The sequence below is a fragment of the Vidua macroura genome, chromosome 2 (genome assembly GCF_024509145.1).
Source record: "Vidua macroura isolate BioBank_ID:100142 chromosome 2, ASM2450914v1, whole genome shotgun sequence".
NCBI classification, from domain to species: domain Eukaryota; kingdom Metazoa; phylum Chordata; class Aves; order Passeriformes; family Viduidae; genus Vidua; species Vidua macroura.
The window spans coordinates 96,119,266-96,139,705 of record NC_071572.1 but is presented as its reverse complement, the minus strand read 5'-3'; the positions used below and the strand labels follow the sequence as shown (position 1 = coordinate 96,139,705).

Here is a 20,440-nt window from a genome sequence, read left to right as displayed (position 1 = left end):
TTTCACAGCACTAGTGCACAAATGCAGATCCCCCTTCCCACAGCCCAGCACTTAGGGCAGCAACCAGTTCCAGCTTGCCCAGGCCGGTAAATAAGTCTCACCTAGAGACAGCCACCTTTGGAAATACAACTTTGCTCAGTGCAGCCTGCCTCTTTGGCACAATTAAAGAGTCAAAATTAAATGAGAAAACACGGCATGAAAGGGGAGACTTCAGAATGAGAGCTTTTAGGCCTTATATTTCCATTTTTTGGGTATTCATACCAAGTCCATAACTAGAATTTGGGTATATGTACTTTGTACACACATATACAGCTAATTAGAGTTACAGATTCTTATTAAAAGATGAAAAGATATTTGGATTTAAATGACTAACTCAATTCCTTACAAATGGTAAAGCCACTCGACTACTGAAAAACAATAGGAAAAAAATTCCCATGGTATCACTGAGGCTATACATTATTTTTCCGTTTGATGTGTTGCTCCTAGATGGTGGTGAGAGCCACAGAAACCATTAGACAAAAGAGAAGTGATCTTCCATATTCCTAGTGAAATTACTTTATAGTGAAGTGAAATCAACATGCAGACCTCTGTTCCTCCCGAACATCAGGAGCATTAAAAAAAGAGAAAAAAAGAAAAAAAATTTAAACGAAGAAGTTTAATTAGGGATATGGCATGAGACTCGCTGCTTTCTAAATCCGCATTTCCAATTTTGCATTTTTAATCCTCTGTGTAGCCTTCCAACCATCCCCCTAAAAAAAACCGCCAAAACAAACAACAAAAACCCAACTCACAAAAACAAACAACCCTCCAAAATATGAACAGACAAACAAACAGAAGCCAAACACATAACACCAAAGCCAGGACAAATTGCATAGTCCAGTCAAATTAATTAATTGATAAAGCTCCGCCCCGGGCTCAGGCCGGCCCACACCGGGTGACGCCAGAGCCGCGACCCTTTGGCGCCGCCCGCTGCCGCCGGAGCGGTGCAGGAGGGGCCGGGCCGGGCCGGGCCGGGTAGGGCTGGGCTGGGCTCGGCGCGGCGGAGGCTCCCGGCTCGGTGAGGCGGGCGCGGGGTCGGGCCCTGCCGGGCTGTCAGGGGCCCCTGCGGAGCTGGGGGGCGCTGGTTGTAGCGGGGCGGGCAGGGGGAGGCACCGGAGCGGGCCGAGGCCGGGCGGCGGCCGTGGGGCCGCAGCCGGAGAGCCGGGAGTCCCCGCGGGCAGGTGGTGGGAGGGAGAGGCGGCCAGGGCCGTGATGTGGGGAGGTTGAGGTGACCCTGATGGTAAATAATGTATTGAATGTCTTGAGAGGATATTTGTCAGAGTACTTCGGAAAGCTGCTCCTTTTATTTTGTCTTGTTGTTTTGTTTTTAAAGGATTCTTGTCTGACAGTTTTGAGTTCCTTGAATCTGGTAAAACGTTGGTAGTGATCAGAAACCGGCAGGCACACATAACTAATGAAATAGTATTAAATAGCAGTCTTACATAACACTGAATTTTCCATGACGATCTTGCAATGTTTTGGAATGGTAGTGCAATGTCTTTGTATTTCGGTGCTGCGAAAAACGTCGGTGCTGGGCAGCACAGCTGCGAGACGAAGGGCGTGATCTGCCCTCCTGGCTCTCTGCTTTCTCTTTTAGAGAAGTGACAAGTAGGCACCCGGGGTCTGAAAGCTCTGTGGTGACAGCATGTGATGGAGGTGCAGAGCAAGGAGTCAAGAAGGAAGCTCTTTTATTTGGACAGAAAGAATCTTAAAGCAGCAGGAGATGAGGAAAATTAGACGTGCTGGCTGTGTGAATGTAGGTGCTAGGATACCCGCCTGAGAAGAAGGTGTAAGTTGAAATGTCAGAGGATGGCAGTTTACTGAAGTATTTGGTAATGTTGAGAGGGAAGAATTACTTTAATAGCTAATTACTAACTCTTTCTGTTTTCTAGTCTGTGATAATTATCTAACCTGGCAATTTTTTTTTTCTTTGCTTAAAAACTAGGAGTAGGCCACCACTTAATGAACAATTTAAAGGCTTTAAACAATTTAAATAAGCTAAAAGCATAAAAAGGTAAATTTCTTAGCTAGTACCTCGCTTGTATTAGTTTATATTCTAGATACTGTATAATTCTTTCAATTCTTGAAAGTTACTAATACTTTCTTACTTGCTATTTTCATACAGAAATAAGGCTTAAACAGTTGTGTTTACATGGTACTTCTTAATTGGTGGCTGAGAGAAAAACAGTTGACAAATAAGAAGAACTCTTGGATTAAGGGTGTTTTAGTTTGTTTGGTTTTTGTTTTTTTTTTTTTTTAATTTGATTTGCATTTTCCTCCCCTACTCTCCTTCAAAAATAGGGAGTTGGCAAATGTATCCTACCTCTGTCAATCAGGCTGTTTAATCCTCTTAATAAGCCTTAGACTTCATGTTTACAGTCTAGCAGTGAGATCCACCATTGACCTGTATTTTTGTTAATATACACAACTTTTTAATGAAGCAGGGTTTGCTGCTTCAGTGGAAGGATGGGTGAGATGTTAGCTTACAATATCAAAATAAACTCCAGTTTCATTGTTGCACTGTAGCCTCCTTTGGTCAAGTCACTTAAAACCAGAGTATATCTGTACTGATAGAAGAAAAAGGCTCAAGTGCTCGACTGATCTGTGATTATCTACAGTGTCCTTTAGCTCTTGCCTCAGTTTCAGACTGGCTTTCTCTGAGACAAGTTCCTCTAAATCTTAATTAACAGTAAATGGTACAGATCTGGGCTGATCTGAACAGGCCATGGGACCAAAGATTGGCTTGCAGTGCTCTCAGTATTCAGTAATACACATTTTCCCACTCATTACAGCTTTAAAACAGAGGAAATAGGATTCAGTATTGTACAGGAGTGGATCACAGATAAATATTAAAACATGTAGGACACTTAAATGCTGTATTAAGATTGTACACTGAAAATAATAGTGAATGAGGATATTCCTTGAATATGATCACATTGCTATTTAAATGTTCTCTTTCAGGGAACATTTATTCTTGTTGTGAGGGAGCAATTAGATAAGCTTATTTAATACCATCCATTCTTTTGTATTAGTTGTAATCTATTACTAAGAATGAAATTCAGTTCTTTGGGCTGACTTTTCATTCTCACATGTTTAGCTTGAAATCCACTGTGATGTCCTTCCTCCTGTGATTTCCAAGTGCTCTGCCAAGCCAGTGCATTATTTGGAGGTGACTACGCTGCACATATACTGCAAACTTGGGATGTTTCAGACAATCAGAGTTCCTGAGCCAGCTTTTGTAGCTCTGCTGTGCACCAGTGCTGTGTGGACACTGGTGGTGCTGACATCTCCATTTCCTTACAGACCTTTTCTAGTGTCATTAAAGACTGAGCTTGAGCGAGAACAGTGCTGTTGTGAGCATGAGAACTATACAGTGAAGAGTAAATCAATTAAATATCAAGGTGAAATGTCGTTAGGATTTTACTTGATGTCTCTTCTTGTTATATGCTAACAATCACTACTACCAAAACAATTACCTGAAATCTGTAAAGTATCTTTTCATTAGCCTCACCCAGGAAAAAAACAAATCAATAAACATGGGTCAAAGGGGACTGTTCTACTGCAGTTGTGTTCACAAAAATGAATTATTTACTTCAAGCCTTGAGAAAGGACTTTATACAGGCTCGGGGATACAGGCACTAAAAATCTTGATCTTCTGTTTTGCTCAATAGAAAAGTAAATAGTGATGACAGATTAAACTTGTCTGTCCTTCTAAGTCTTCTGAACATTTTCTGTGTTTTAGGAACCTACAATTCTCAAATCAGAGTCCTAAAATTCTCAAATCAGAGTCTTTACTGTTAAATTGGTTTTCATCTTCATACCTTAATTAAAAGGAAAAGTGGATTTTTCAATAGTAAATACAAATGTTGACACACAGTGATGTGGTTTGGCTCACCAGGTTTTTTTGCTGTAAGGATCCAGCTATATTCACAACCTTGTAAGGAGTTCTTTCCAAATGCTTTTACTCTAATTGTTTGCTGTTGTGCTGGTCAGGAGCATACTTTTAACTTCTAAAAGTGGTATCCTTGGTGATTAGTAAATACACACTTATGCCAGTGTTGTACTTTAGCTTAAAGATGCTAAGCCTCTTGGCAACAAGCGACTGCAGTCAATCAGAAAAATCTCCTCTAGACCAAAATTTGATACATGATGGGCAGTGAACCTGGTGGCTTGAGTTGCTGCTGACCCACTCCACTGGGCTGCTTTCTCAAGCACCCGTTACATTCCGAGCCACGTATCTGTTATTGTACTGAAACCACGCATCCTGACTTTTACGTGAAGTTGGATTCTGTAGCATTATAAAAACAGATGCCTCCCAGATTACGTGGCACTTCTGTTGTGTGACTGCAGATGCATCAGTCACCTAAATGCTGTCTGCAATTTGATTATAAAGAGTGTGGGAGTAGAACAAAGCATTCTTTGCCTCTTTAAAATCTTTTCATGACCTGCACTTTGTAAGTTTCTCTGTTTTTGTTGGAGTAGAGGAAGGATATTTTCCAGATTATTTTTTTAGTTTGTTGATAGTCTAAAACAAGAAGAGATGTTAAGTAAACTTAAATGTAGGTACTATTTCAGGATTTTATTACAAGTTTGGATTTAATTCTTTTTTCTTTCCCAGTAATTATTTTTTATTTACTGATTTACTTTCTTCTTTTCACTCATTATGTTTGTAGAGACTAATCCAATCTCTTAGCCTTTGTTGTATTGCCTTGGTAAGCCAAACCTACATCTCTCTAGGGAAGAGTAATTGATTAATCAGGAAAAAAACTTGCCCGCCTCTTCCTCTTCTGGCACAGCTTCCTTGAGTGTGGCTTAGTGTTTGAATTGTCACCAGTGCCCTGTACAGTGGTGTTAATGCTTCTGTCCATGTAATGGAAGTATTTTTATTTTTGCATTTGGATTTTACTTTCCCCCATGTTTTCTGTGGTTTAATATCATTGGGATTGACAGATGTCTCCTTGCTTTCATCTCCCTGCTTACAGCAGAGAATCGTGGTTTTGCTTGAAAATATCTGCTCTTTAATTTGATATAGTATCCCATTTTCTTGTCCATGATCATTATTCTGTTTTAGTATAACTGGCTGATTTTCCTGAATTAACAATGCCTCTCAAGGCTGCCAGCAAAAAAATCCCAAACCAAACCCAAATTCATTGGATTCAGTTATTTGTATTTCCTGTATTTGGCCAAGACCAACAATCTGTGTACAGTTAAAACAGTGAGTTAACAAATTTTAGAATTCAAACAAACCTACTGGCTTCTTTTCTGCTCTTCAATTGAAATACATCAGGCAGTTTGAGGAGCACATTCCAAAACAGACCAAGAAGCTGCAAACTTCTGTACATGTTGGTACTTTCAATTTGTGTTACCAGGGGAGCAAGGATTGTAAAACACCAATTGCCATTTCTCACTCTATAAACACTGTAAAGGAAATAAGTAATTCCATGTTTTTATTTTGTAAAGCACAGCTTTAACTGTTCAAAGTATTTCACAGTTTTGTTTGTTGATGTTAGTTGATCGAGATCTAAAAAACTGTTGAGTGTTTTCTCTTAAATTATTCAAATGGAAATGTACTGTTTGTAAGTTCAGCCTTTATTTAAATAGACAAAATGGTAACTGAATTTTTTAATGCCTTAGAGATGTTTTTTGAAAAGTTAGATTTTTTTAAAGTTATTTGCTTATTCCTCTTGTTTGCTTCTGATCTTGAAGATGAAAAATTTAGTATCAGACATGTACATGTTCTTCTGATGTTTAACTTTAAGAAATAAATATGTGTGATGTAACTAGATTTGATGGTTGTAGATTCCTTGCTGTCTTGGAATCATGTCAGCTGAATCTGGATGTTATTAGGAGATAACCATAACATCAGACACTGTTCCAAGCAACTAGATAGATTTCTGCTAATACATGCAGTAGGGTCATCATTAAGAAGGCATTTTATTCTAAGGTAAATATTGTTTGGCTTTCTCTCTGTATATTCTTATTGATTTTTATTCCAACTTGCAGTAATGGAACAACTGCGGGATCCAGTTATGCAAGAAGATGCAAATATTAAAGCCATTAATGAAGAGTACAGGAAAGCCTTTATTTTTATCAATAAAGGACTGAATACAGATGAACTGGGTCAGAAGGAAGAAGCAAGAAGTTACTATGAGCAAGGGCTTGACCACTTGCTCCGAGGAGTTAGCATTCCATCAGAGGGTCCTGCATGTGTAGGGTCCCAGTGGGAGTCTGCCAGGCAAATGCAACAGAAGATGAGAGAGACCCTGCAAAATGTTCGTGCTCGACTCGGCAGTCTAGAGCAAAACACTCCACCAGTACAAGCATCTCCTGCTATGATGGAGGCCCCTCCTGGGGTGCCCAAGTTATATCCCTCCATTCCTTCCAAAGAAAAGCCAGAAAGACCCCCTCCCCCTAATTCTCTGTTTGTACCAAGTCAGCTGCCTGCAGCAGATGGAAATGGTGCAGCTATGAGTCAGGGGCAGATTCCAGCTATGAGTCCATCATCTGCAAAACCTCTTTGTCTGCCAAATGAAGCACCTCCTGCCTATACTCCTCAAGCTACCAATGGCCACTTTACTGTGTCCTATGGCACAGACTCTGGGGAGTTTTCTTCTGTCAGTGAGGACTACTACAACAACAAATGTACTCAGCCACCTCCCCTGGAAAACCTGGGAGTGGATGCAGATGAGCTGATCTTGATTCCCCAAGGAGTACAGATATTTTTTGTGACTCCTGATGGGCAGGTTAGTGCTCCTTCATATCCTGGATATCTGCGCATCGTGAAGTTCTTGGATACAGATAGTGAAGCTGCTCAGAATCGTCCACCGGCATTTCTTCAGGTAACAGGAAAATAATTTTCTCCTTTAATTAAAACTTCAAGAACCGTCATAAAGCTCTGACAGGGAATCTTCTCAGGTTCTTGCTCTTCTGAGCCTAAATATCCCTGTGATAATACAAAGGATGTTACAGGTGTTGCAGAAATGGTTTTCTGCAAGTACACACTTCTGCAGCTCTTTCTGTGAAAAGCACCTCTGTGTCTTCCCACAAGTGCTTTCAAATGCTCACTGTTCTGGTAAATTCCAGTATGTAAAGGACTTGACTTAACATGTCTTTCCATTTCATAAAATTGACTTATTTTATCACATGGAGAAGACATTTTGATTCACCTACTGTAACAAATCAGGATAAAATGGGGTTGCACTTCATTCTCAATTACTGATAAGGTATTGCAGTTATGACAACTGATAATTTGAAATTTGAGGGTCCATGTTAATCCAGACTCAGAATTACAAATAAAAAAAGATGCATTATTTGTACTTTTTCAGTCCTTACTTGCTTCATGTGGGCATGTTCTGTAATGAACATAGTGTTTCTGGTCTGGGTTCTGACTTTGGATCCCCTTGTTAGTGCTAAGATTGGCTGGTTCTGGGTCTGCTGGATCCTGATTTGGGGTCTGCTATTTCAGCTCCACTCATGTTAGGCGTCTTCAATAGTAGGCTGGTGACAGCCATGCATTTCTATTTGTCCTGTCATTTAAACCTGTCCTGAGATCTCCAGAGTGGTACAGGAGCTGTGAATCCTGACTTGTTTGGCAGTTCTTTTCATCTGGGCCTCAAGATGAGACCTCAGTTAAGAGGGTACAAGCCTGTATTCTAGTCCTGTAGAAATTATTATTTTCTCTATATTAGACTGTCAGAACTAATCAAGAATGATAGTTCCAGAATCACATGGGGATTGTTTTTCTTTTTTTCAAGATGGTACAAGGCTTTTTATTTTTCATCATAGAATCATAAAACAGTTTGAGTTGGAAAGGACCATAAAGATAATTTAATTCCACCCCTGCTGTCATCAGCAGGGAACCTTCCATAGAAGGTTCCACTAGAAACTTAATGGAAAATCAAGGTTATAAGGTTATGGCGTATCAGTATGTTCTGCCTATCTTTCTTTTTAAAAGCATCCTTTGATTCTATGTATTGGTTTTTCCTAGGTTTGTGACTGGTTGTATCCTCTGGTGTGTACCCAGTCTCCTGTTCTGTGCTGCAATACTGGAGTCTACATGTTCCCCGACACAATATCCCAGATACCAGGGTCCTACGTGGGAGTAGTGCTGTCTTCAGAACTTCCAGCAGCTGACAGAGAGCTGTTTGAGGATCTGTTAAAACAGATGTCTGACCTACGAATCCAGGTAAATTTCTGGGCAGTCTGTTATAAGCCCATAAGAAATGGTGTAAATCATCAATATATTCTCATATTTACATTTAGTTGTGTAAAATGACAGATTTTTGTCTTGGCTGGTAAGCTCATTTGTGAAAAATAAAGTAGCCATGATAAATCAGCATTGTAATACAACTGTAGGTCCTATGAGATGAGACAACAGAAATTTTAAAATACTAAATTGTAAGCACAGAGTGGAGTTTGAGACCATTTTTTAAATTTTCTCTATTTTTCTGAAAGAGAACAGAGGACCCAAAATGAAATTATGTGTTCAGGAGAAAGCATGCTTTTCCTTGTGTGTACATGCACACAACTTTCTGTGTAGTTTTGATGATGCCATTCTTGGAATATCGTGTCCAAACATGTTTACAGTTCAAAAATGTTAAGCCGCTTCAGAGAAGATCTGTGAAAATAGTACGTACCTCAGAAATCTGCCTTCCAGTAGGATCTCAAAGTAGATAAATCTGGTGCCTTATTGCAGTAAGATGTTGACAGGCAGAGAAAAGAAAAAAAAACAACATAGTCTAAAAACTGTGCAATAAAATTCAGTGATTTGTAGCAAAGTCGAAAATATTACTGTAAGAGCCCTGGAGCATCATCTCAGAAAGAGTGGTGATCAATAACTACTTAAAAGATTATATCATGATTAAATATTTTCATGCAAGAATTTTGTTGAATCACCAAAAGCTGAATTCATTGATGATAAAGGACCAGTTTGGAGCATCCCATGAGGGCAGAGTTCTGTTACAGTGTAAATCCTGGTGAGTTCAGCAGGGAATTGCACTAGCACAGGAGGCCACTAATTTTTACTTAAAAGAGGAAAGTACTACAGAATTATGTGATATTGGCTCACTGGATAAAATTCTGTCATTTTTCCTGCGTAGAAATAGTTCAAATTGGGTATCTTATTAGTTCCATATTTTCCTAAAACTTTGTGTCTTGTTAATGTTCCTCAATACCATGTCGCAGGTGCCAGGATCCCATGAGAGAGTAGGGTTACCTTCAGAGCTCCCAGCAACTAAAAGAGCACATTTTGAAGATAAATTTAAACAGAGGTCTGGCCACAAAGTCCAGGTAAATCCCAGGACATTCCAAAATCCTATAGTTAAAAAAAAAAGTCACAGAAATGCATGTTAGAATTGCTGATTTGATTGACAGCAGCTGTGTACGCTGTGTCCTGTGGTTATTTTTTTGTTGGGTAGCTTTTTTGTGTTGTTGTTGTTTGGTTTCTTGTCAAACACCAGTTCTGTTACTGCAGCCTGCTACATTTTCAAATCAGCATATTTCTGAAGTTTTAAAAACAGTGATATAACACAAGTATTCCAAAGCTAGTCTGATGGCCATTTATTGTGTCTGTTTTACATAGTAATCATGGGGATCTAATTGACAACTGTATTTAATAAAATTACAGTACTGAGTCCCCTGTCTTAGTAGAGAATCCATTTTTGCTCTTTAGGGTAGATCTTAGAAGTCTTGTTGACTGGTTTTCTGTATAGTCCCCCAACCTGTGGCATAACTAAATTACATCTGGAACATAGTTTGGCTTTTTTAATAGTTTTTTTTGTTGTTGTTGTTTTTTACCTGTAGCTGCTTATTGAGGTAATTTCTCCTGCCCAGCCCTCAGAGTGTTTTGGTCACATGCTGAAGACATTTCTTGAGCACCAGATTTCACATTGCTGTCAAGCAGTAAATGATGATGTAGTACATGTCAGTGATACATTGTAAACCTTGTGGGTAGCAACCTCCTAAGGTTTCATCTATTCTACATCCTGTTAATGTTGGTTTTAGTACAGCATTCATCTATGTGCAATACCCTGCTTTTATATCCAGTAAATATTTCAGGGGAATTTAAGAATTCCCTGTAATAGCAAATACTATTCTGTGTATTCAGAATACCGTATTATGTATTCTGATCTGCCTGTGGGTTTAATCTATAACTGCTCTCATTTAGACTCTTCTAGACTAAACATTTTTTTCTTTCTGTCATTAAGTAGCAGTGTTTTCAATCTTTGAAATGTTTGAGGGGTTTATTTACTTTTACAGTGGTACAATTTTTTAGGTTTCTGTCATTAAAGTTTAATAATACATTGTCTGTGAACTGTGTAAAGTGATATTACACATTTTAGAAGCCCTACGCAGCCTGTGGTAGTGGTTGCTGTGTTTGAATGATTAATATCTACTCCAGAAACAGTAGTGTTTGACACGAAGTAACAAAGAACCTGTCCACCCAGCCTTAAATAGGGGTCAGTATTGTGCACAGTTTGATGTTTTCCTTGGCTGTGCCAGTCTGAAAAAGCAGCAACAGCACATAGCATGAATAATCTCCTTTATTTTTGAATTTGGGAGGAAAGAATGAGGAACAAAACAACCTCAACAGCTGCATTCTTTAGTGTAGCTGGATTCTCTAACCAAAGACTGCATATCCCATGCTGAAGGACAACAGAGTTGACTTCTGTCTGAGAAGATAAAAATGAGAGATCGACAGTCTCTTATCTGTTTTTCAGGTGAACTAGTAGTGTAAATTTCCCCTGCTTAGTTATTTGGCCATATGGCTGCATTGGCAAGGAAAACTTTTCATTGTAGCTGGAAGAAAAAAGTGTACAAAAACGCTGACCTGCCTGATAAACTTTTTTGGATGTCTAGGATTTTTGTGGGAAAATTGAATGTTAAATTTAGCTTGAATTTCTGTACATTTACCCAAGGCATGTACAACTTTAGTATTACATGACAATGGATGTGCATGATCTAAACCAGAAATACTGATGGGACATTGCAAAGTAGATGCTCAGATGTTTGTTTTTGCTTTTCAGCCTCCTGAAGCCTCTAGTGATGCAATTCACTTGCCTCAGACTGTACATATCCAGCCACAACCTGAACAAGCAGAAGATCAGAAAGAGTTACCAGAATGGAGTGAGAAAGTTGCCCATGGAATCTTGTCAGGTACAGCTGTAATAAGGGGACTTGTGTTGAATAGAAACCAATGTGAGGGACATTTAAACAGTATTTTCACCTAAATGCCTGGGTGCTGATAAACGTGGAGTGATCAGAAGTAGTTGTTCACTAGTTCCAGTGTTGATCCTCTAAAGGATGCCTTAAGGAGCTTTATAAAAACCATGCAGAATATAAATCCATTGCCAGCAGTTTGTTCATTGCAAATGAGTTTGGCTCCTCCTTTGACTATTAGAATATGACCTGCTGGGACTCAAACCACTGTGACAGAACAATTTTACCCCTGTATGAACACATATTACAGTAGGCATCTGTTGTAATTTCTACAGATAAACATTTGGGGTTTTTTCTCTGAGAACCTTTGGAATATACTGATGACCACCAGCTGATTGTATATGAATCTGCAAGGAGGGCTAAAGGGTTGGGTTTGTATGTTTTCCTGAGTGCTAATAGCATTGAGATGTGCAGTTCTATCAAATCTAACTCAGCTGGTGCTTGCATATCCATTAAAAAACTGAGTATCTGCATTAGGCTGACATTTGGATGTAGGCTGGCTGTATTAAACTTAAATAAAATCAATGTAAAAAGTGGTGGTATAGGTGCAGAAATTACTGCAAGACTTCTGTGCTGACCCATTTAGGGGAGAATATAATTGCAGACTCTAATCAGGAATGTTTCTAAGCATTCCTGTTTTGCAGAGGCAGAGGAGGGATAGCTGAAGGAATCACAGTCCATAGAATTGTACATACTAAAAAAACAATTTTTGCCTTGAAGGTGCATCTTGGGTAAGCTGGGGCCTAATGAAAGGAGCAGAATACACGGGTAAAGCTATTCACAAAGGAGCTTCTAAACTGCGAGAGCACATTCAACCAGAAGAAAAACCTGTGGAAGTCAACCCAGCTGTAGCAAAGGGACTTCATGTAGCAAAACAGGCTACTGGAGGAGCTGTGAAAGTCAGCCAATTCTTAGGTAAAAATTTCCATCTCACAGAGTATAATATTTTTGCCTTAAATAATAACAACTTTGTAAAATGCAAGCTGGTTTTCTCTAGCCAGTAAACTAGAGGAGTTACTGACTTGATAAAATTCAGAGATCAGTAGTTTGTGCCTAGTTGTCTCCTGCAAGAGATGTGCTTTAAGACTAGTATATATTACGTGGCTTTGAGACATCCTTTTCTTTCCTAAACAGAATAGTCTGTATAGTCTTAAGTTTGACATGCTTTTGAATGTTTTAGACAGTTAATTCAAAATGTTGTCTCTTTTTTTTAAAGTTGATAACCATATTTTTTTAAACCTCTACTCTCATTGGTTACTAACACACAGTACCACAAGAGAGTGTGTGTGCGTGCATATTTTTAAACACGCACACCTGAAAAAAGTCTACCTGACTATGTATAAATATCAAAATAGAAATGGCCTGGTACTTAGAAACCCTAACACCTCACAGTAACTTAATTTTGTTATTTATTTGCATATAATGTTTATATTTACTGTCTAGTGACTCATCCAAGTTTAAAAGAAAATTGTGCTGATTTTATTAAATTGTGCTGATTTATTAAAACTGGAATGCTTGTAAGAAAGACTTCTACAGAAGACAAGTCAGGAAAGCAGCAAATTGTTCTTTATCTACAAATTAGAGATAACAAAGCAGTGGAAACAGTTTCTTGAAATTTGAGTGTGAAATGTGTATGTATGTCTTTTAAGGCACTTTTTATTCACAAACCTTACTTGTTTCTTAGGATTTGCAGCTGTACAGAACCTGAAAAATAAGGTTGCTTTGTATTAGTTGGGCACTTACATGTGGATTAAAGTCTGTCTTTCATATAAGCGTATTTAAATAGAAGCATCACTTAAGACTCCAGTGAAGCTTCATGTTAATTATGATTAAAGATTTTTAAAGAAGGATGTTCTATGTTCTCATTAAATAACCTGCATACTGTTGTTTTATGGTAGTTGAAGGGGTGTGTTCTATAGCGAGCTGTGTCGGAAAGGAGCTGGCTCCACATGTGAAGAAGCATGGCAGCAAATTAGTTCCAGAATCCCTAAAGAAAGATAAAGATGGCAAATCTACTTTTGATGGTGCTCTGGTTGTAGCAGCAAGTGGAGTTCAAGGTAATAAAAACTCCTTACACTTTTTTTAATGGCATATTTTTAATGGTATGAACTCAAATAAGCTGATTGTTTCTACAGGGTTTTCAACAGTGTGGCAAGGTTTAGAAAGTGCAGCGAAGTGCATTGCTAAAAGTGTTTCAACTGAGACTGTAAAAACGGTCAAACACAAGTAAGTTATGATTTTGTTGTTTTCATCTTCTACAGCACACTGTTATTGTCTCTGAATACTGGCAAAAAAAAGCTTATGAAAGTGCAGGGAAGCTAACTGAAATGCCTCCTTTGCTGTAATTATGTAGCACGTGATAAGGTGGTAAGTGCACAGTAATGAGCATCTCTTGTATGCAAAAATCTGAAACGAGTAAATGATTGTAGGAAGTATTTTTTTAGTTCTTTGTAGAAGTATTACAGCTTCAGGCTGTGTTACAAATAAAGTTCAGATTTATATCTTTGTTCTGTTGTATAATAGCATTATGAAAAAAAATTACTGGTTTAAACCTCTCAGCTCTAATCCTGAATTTATACAGACTTAGCTAAATTTATGAAAAATAAAAGAACCTCATCTATCAGCAGGTTTGGCTAAAGCGAGCCAGTACAAAAAAAGAAAATTTTGTAAGGAAATCTAAGGCATATATAGCAATAATAGAACAGCCTCACTTGCAGAATACAGATGTTCTTAGAAAAAGATAGTGGGGGAAGAGGACAATAACATTTGGGATTAAGATGATGTTACTAAGTTGATGGAAGGATGAAAGCTGTGTGCATGTATGGGAATATGTTGTGGAGAATAAAGGAATATATTGAAATAACTGTGAAACATGAAATGCACCCCTCACAAAATGGGCAGTAGATTTAATAGAAAGTGAAGAGTAAGCAGGAGCAAGCAGTTTAAATGGAATTGGTGATAAGTATAGCAAAAGAGATATTAAAAGGATTGCTGAAAGTGCATACAGGCTACAAGCCAATGATAACAAGATAAACATCAGCATACAGTATTAAGCAGATTGGCATTCAGGGTTGTGTTGTGATGCATTTCAAACAGGAGACCAAATAACAAAGTTATAGTCAGTTGTGGTTTACTGCTAATGGTTGTTTGCAGTAGAAATGTCAGGAGAAATTGTACTGGTACTCATTTCACATAAATTCACATTAATGTTTTTGCTTTAGATACAAATATAGGAAATATGGAGATCAGCAGACAACAGACACTAAGCGTGAAAAACAATAAGTAACTACCTGTTGTAGCTAACTGCAATATGATTGAAAATATTCTATATGGAATCTTTAAAATCTATCCTTATAGTTAGATTTAAATTTTATATAATCTCCCTTTTGTAAGCTGTTTTTTTATTTCAGTGACAAAAATGTCTGCCACTCAAAATACCAGTGAATGAGTTAATGGAAACAAAACTAAAGGAGTACCATCAGTGTCCCTAAATAAAAAAAAATGGCTAAAACTTAGTGGATGGATTTTTAAAGAGATGCTCCTCATATGCATGTTGATTGGAATGGGGGGGGGAATGTAGCTTCAGAAGTAATTGTCTGCCAAAGCCCCATGCTACTACCTTTTTTTAAAACTATTTAAAGAGATGCAGTGTATATATCTGCACAATTTTTAAAAAAATAATTAAAAATTATGCACTTCAGGCAGGCAAACTAAAAAATTAGTTGTGAGACTTTAGGAAGTTGTTACTTTTACTGTACTGGATAAGCTACAATCCTACTTTAAATGAGGTTACTTATTTTACTGATGCTATACTGGCTTGTGGTGTTCCTGAGGTGAAAATACTCAAATTGACAAACTAATCAAACTGACAAATACTTCTGCTGTGAGATTAATTCTCTGACCTGCAAATCCAATGTTGATGATTCAAGGCTGTTGCTCTATCAGAGAATTAAAGGCAAAACAAAAAACCCACTAATTCTTTTTATTCAGTCTCATTGTTAGTTCCAGACACATGCTCTGGCTGCTGTACTGATACACTATAGATTTTTGGATTCTTTGATATTCTTTGCTTCTCTCTAGTCTTATTTTGGGGTCCTCAAAGAACCTCTGGTCATAACAAGCACAGGGAAAAAGTAACTCTGCTGACTGCTGGGATTCTGATGCTGCCAGGAACACTTCCCTTTGCCCTGGTTTGTCTGACTGCAGTGCTCTCTGGAGAAATGTCTGGCTACCCAGAACACTTGGAGTTACTGCTCTCACTGTACTCTTGTCCTCCTTCATTATGCTCTCTGTGCACAATTGAGTCCTGAGACTGCCAGTTTGCCCACTAAAGCACAAAGAAGCTGGACTCACAGCCCATGGGAGAGACCAAAAGTTTTTATTGCTTCATAATTTTCATTGTGTCCTCAAGATAGTTTTGTTGACCCTTTTGGAGTTCTGTATTGATGCAGCACTCCAGGTGGGGGTCTCAGAAGAGAAGAGTAGAGGGGCAGACTCGCCTCCTGGCCATGCTGCTTTGGATGCAGCCCAGGATACAGTTGGCTTTCTATATAGAGAGTGTAGGAATTTTACCTAAGAACTAAGGTGAAAAAGAACCTTCAGTGATTGCACAAAACTTCTCTCCCCTCCCTTCTTACCATTCTATAGAGAGGTTTTTTACTCGTCAAAATTAGAGGGGAAAAAAGGGAGAAAGACTGGAAGCGTTCTTGAAGAAAAAGAGAATAGAAGCATTTTGGAATTTTCAAAGAGCAATTGCTCTGATAGAGGACCAGCCTTTATTCAAATGGCTTCATAAATTCTAATTTTATTCTTTAGACATTTGGGCACTGTGCTTATTATTTTTTCTTGGTAATGCCTGAATTTTGGCTCTCTAAAGAATTCCAGTGAAGATTAAAATATTAAGTATACAAATCTACAAAACTGCTCTTTTTCCTTAGGTATGGAGAGGATGCTGGTCATGCTACAGACAATGCTATGAATTCTGCAATCAATGTTGGTGTTACAGCATTTAACATTGAAAATATTGGTATCAAAGCTGTTGTAAAGAGAACTGCAAAGGAAACTGGCCATGCTGTGCTAGATGAATATAAAGTACTGGATAATGAGAAGAAGGGTAAAAAATGAAAGCAATTAAGTATTTCTCAGAGCCTTACATTAAGAGTTGAAATTTCCTATTTAGAAGTAACTACACGGCTCATCTGACATTGAACATAAGTCACGCTGTACTTTTTCAGGCAACTGTTAGTTACTTTGACAGGAAAATGTAAAAGTAGGAAGAACATTTGTAGGAGGAAATATGAAAGTTGTCACCTCCTTGTTCAGTACAGAACAAGGGGTTTAAACAACTGGATCAGGGCTTTAGGCAACTGGAAGGATATGAGTTTGCAGTTCATATACTTGCATCTTTAAGCACTTTTTCAAAATAATATATGGAATAATAGATTAATATAGAAATACTATTGTGAATATTTTTGTAACACTTTATAAATATAAAGAAGGTGGTGGTACAGAAAGAGTATGATTGCTAATTCTGGAATAAGTAAAATTACCAGTTTTGGCTTTATAACTATCCTTAAGAATTAGTTTTACTAATCAAGCCTTGTCTTATTTAATATGCACTACTAAAATAAGCATTGTGTTTCATTTTTTCATAGAGAATTTCTCTTTTCACCTACAAAAAAGCTGATCTTACCCAAAGTTCATGTTAGGAAAAATGAAAGATGAACCTCAGGTAATTAGGTAGTCATTCTCTTTCAAACTTTTTTTTCTTCTTCCAGCATATAAGTAAACCAAAGATATCAAGCATTTCTTCTAAAAGAGGGTATTTACAGGTCTAGAAAAATGCATTTTCCAGTTGACTTCATAAGGAATATACAAAGATTCTTTGAAATTCAGGTTTTTATGTAGAGAGAATAAGTATGGTTTTGCACAGATTAAAGTATTTTTCTGTGAAAATATTAGAGGGCACTGGGACATTCTGTGCATTCTGTACTTTTCAACTGATTCAGAAAGATTCAGATTATATATCATGACGTAATGGAAGACTCCTAATGTTTGAACAAATAGTTCTAATGGTCATCATCTTTATTCCATTAAATTGATAGTTGCACAAGGGTGTGAAGTGTTGAAAAAGACAATGAAGACAAACCCTTTTAATGAAGAGTTGTGTAGAATAGACACTTTTGTGTAGATTTGTCATCCCATTTGTAGCACAGTGTAAAATAACTCAAGATGTTAAATCCTTGAGATGCTTTGACACTGCTACTTATTTAACACTTTACTACTGAGTTTTAAAGCTGCTGCACATTCTAATATTGGCTGGACCTGCAACAGACAGAATGCCAACAACTTAGAATTTATCTCCATTTCATGTAGATGGAGAAAATAACTATAAATTGTTGTTGGCAAGTGATATTTGTGGAAGATTGAAAAAATACAGTAACAACTACAGTCTGTTAGAATGGTAATAGGTGCATATTTTGTGGTAGTTACTGCAGGTGTGTGCTTAAGGTGAAAAATATGAAAGAAAGGATCTAACCACTTGAAGTGTAACTTTGATTTATGGAAATAAAGATAAAATCTGTGCTTGACCTTTTTATGATATGAATCTGCTATATGGATCCATAAGTGGAAGAACTAGGGCTTCTTCAGAAGTAATAAAATAGCAGTATTGGGGAATACATACAGTATAAACAAGCTCATCAACTAGAGATTAAATATTTCAAACTAGTAATTTCCATCCAAAGTACACTGCAACAATTTCTGTTACTATAGTCTGCCACTTGCCAGCTTCTGTAACCAGTTAAAGATTGCTGAAGACTTTACAGTAGCAAAAGCATTTTTTTGTTGCTATGAGCTGTATTTCCAATAGGGATATAGATACTTGTATCTTCTTTCTCTCTCCCATTTCGAGGTTTTGCATATAGCTCATGCCCTTCAGTTTCATCTATAAATCATCAAAACAAAGACTTGTATTAAAACAACAGTTAAGATCAAGGTGTTACAGTCTTCAAGAGACCACATTGGAGTACACTGAGGAAAAACAACATTTAAATGCCATCCGTATCAGGGAGTGGTGTCCTGCTCAACCTGCTTTTGTTCTCTTCATTTGTATGTGTTTCAAAATGGATTAAAACTATTCTTTGAATGATGCCTACCCCATTTTACAGTTTGTAATGTGATATATCCATGATCTCCTCTTTTACATTGTTCCAAAGTTTAGTTAATTTTCTCAGCTGATAGTATTACCTTGCTTCACCTGCTACTTCTTAGGCCCAGGGTAGCAACTCCATAGGGTTGTTCTCCATTCTTCTACCATATGCAACAGCCTTCTCATATTTACTGCCTTATCTCAGCTCTCCCTTTTATATATTAAGGTCCCCAAACCTCCTGTCTTAGGTTGGTTTTCTATTCACAGCTTGGTTTTATTTCTTTGAACACTGAACATCTTTTGATACATGGCAGTCGTAGAAATTTTACTAAGCCATGTAGTGTATGAACTACTATGTGATTTCCTAAGGCATTCTTACTTCCAAATTCATTCAAAGACTTTTCTGCTACAATATTGGTCTCAAATCTTGTCTTGAGAGGATTGATCTCTAAGTCATTCTAAGCTACAGCCATCTCTGGCATTTTCATCATTGTGTAGATATAAACCATAGTTCTTATCTCAAATCTAACCCCCTGTATTTGAATGGATTCCTCAAGATTCCAAGGGTTATTTGATTGGTTTGTTTAATGCTGGTTTAAAGCCAACTTGGAGTAGCCTATTTTTAATATCCGTGAATAAATCCATAATCCTTTAAAAAGAATTGGTAAACCTACCTACCTTCCACTACAAAAAAGACATGCTGACCAGCTTACAACAGAATGGTGAGGGTTGGAAGGGAGCCCCTGGTCTGTAATCCACCTCCTACTGCTCAAAACAGGTCCAGCCTGGAGCACAGTACTCTGCTCCAATTCTGCTCATGTTGTGACTGTCTCCAAGGATGAAGACTTCACAGCCCTTCTGAGCAACTTTTACCCAACTTGACTCTGCTCAGTGTTTTCCCTTATACTGAGCCAAACATTTTTAAATGCAGGTGCATTCTATTGCATATCCTTCCATCATGCACACTGGAGGAAACTTTGGCTTCTCCATCTTATTTAGACTATGTAATATTTCATATTACATAGCTGATTACAGCACTAAGCTCTCCTTACGCCTTCTCTTCTCCAGCCTGAACAGAGGCAAGTTCCTGACCTAATGCAGCCCTTGGGACTTGTTTGCGAGCCAAAAGCTCAGCACTTCAGCATGTACTGAACAGAGTGGAAGAACTACCCCCCTCAGGCTCCTGGCCATGCCCTTGCTATGGCAGCCCAGAAGCCCTTCAGTCCTGTTTGCTCTAAGCTGTTGGTGGTTCATGGCAGCTTCTTCACCAGGAAGCCTGTGTCTTCTACAACATGGCACTACTCCAGCTTTACCCATGCCAGATACTGGGCTTTGCACTTTATTTTTGTTGCATTTCATTAGGTTTCTCCAGGCTGTACACCCACCCATGAATGGTCACCCTTTTCATCCTGCATACTAACTGCTCCTCTCAACTCATTGCTGTCATCAAATTTGCTGAGCTCAGTCTTCTAGGTTATCAGTCATGAATTAAGGGTATTGGCTCAGGTATTGATCACAAACAGTCATACTGCTCATCTCCACACTTCAAGCCTGATGGCCCAGCCAATTTTCCAGGAGCCTTATGAACCACTTATCCAATCTAGAACTCACCAATTCAGCTATAAAAGTACTCTGGGAGACTACATCAAAGCCTTTGGTGAAGTCAAAATATACAACATCCACAAGTTTCCCCTTGCCAAAACAGCCATTCATCATACCTTAGTTACTGGTGCTACAGAAATAACTTCTTTGTAAAAATTAATTTATGCCTTCAGCAACTGGTCTACCTTGCTTTTAAGTAACCCTAGGTTAATGCCTTTACATATCATAAATACATATTTAAGTATAAAATTCTGTTTTCAAAACACATTGTGTAGTGATCAAGTTTTCTAACTGTTCTTACTAAAATTTTTGAACTCAACCCATTAAAAGCCTTAAAACAATGATAATGCCTTTAGTGGTATCCATATAGCTAATTTTAACCAATTTATTTGCAATAAAGAAATGGAGGAAAATTCTTTAGTGTTGCAAGTG

The 20,440-nt window shown here is 37.9% G+C and overlaps 1 protein-coding gene across 6 annotated transcripts; it reads left to right on the top strand.

Moving 5' to 3' along the window:
• The first annotated feature begins 1,024 nt into the window (after window positions 1–1,024).
• SPART (spartin) lies at window positions 1,025–20,423 on the top strand. Of its 6 annotated transcripts, none has more exons than XM_053970195.1 (11): window positions 1,741–1,828; window positions 6,043–6,878; window positions 8,027–8,224; window positions 9,223–9,327; window positions 11,064–11,193; window positions 11,977–12,171; window positions 13,155–13,313; window positions 13,392–13,482; window positions 16,194–16,248; window positions 16,911–16,987; window positions 18,170–20,423. In XM_053970195.1, exons 2-10 carry the CDS (start codon window positions 6,045–6,047, stop codon window positions 16,962–16,964), a joined length of 1,821 nt encoding a protein of 606 aa, XP_053826170.1. In that variant the 5' UTR covers window positions 1,741–1,828; window positions 6,043–6,044; the 3' UTR covers window positions 16,965–16,987; window positions 18,170–20,423. The 6 variants fall into 6 exon arrangements, with proteins under 6 accessions (XP_053826166.1, XP_053826170.1, XP_053826167.1 ...); XM_053970192.1 differs by having other exon boundaries at window positions 16,194–16,369; XM_053970191.1 differs by lacking the exon at window positions 1,741–1,828 and adding an exon at window positions 1,025–1,057 and having other exon boundaries at window positions 16,194–16,369; window positions 16,911–18,412.
• Window positions 20,424–20,440: the final 17 nt, after the last annotated feature.

Coding starts and splice junctions, on each gene's coding strand:
- SPART (XM_053970192.1), top strand. CDS start 6,045: ATGGAACAACTGCGGGATCCAGTTATGCAAGAAGATGCAAATATTAAA. Junction 9,328..11,063: donor GGTCTGGCCACAAAGTCCAG/GTAAATCCCAGG, acceptor TTTGCTTTTCAG/CCTCCTGAAGCCTCTAGTGA. Junction 16,370..16,910: donor ACTGGATAATGAGAAGAAGG/GTAAAAAATGAA, acceptor ATTTTTTCATAG/AGAATTTCTCTTTTCACCTA.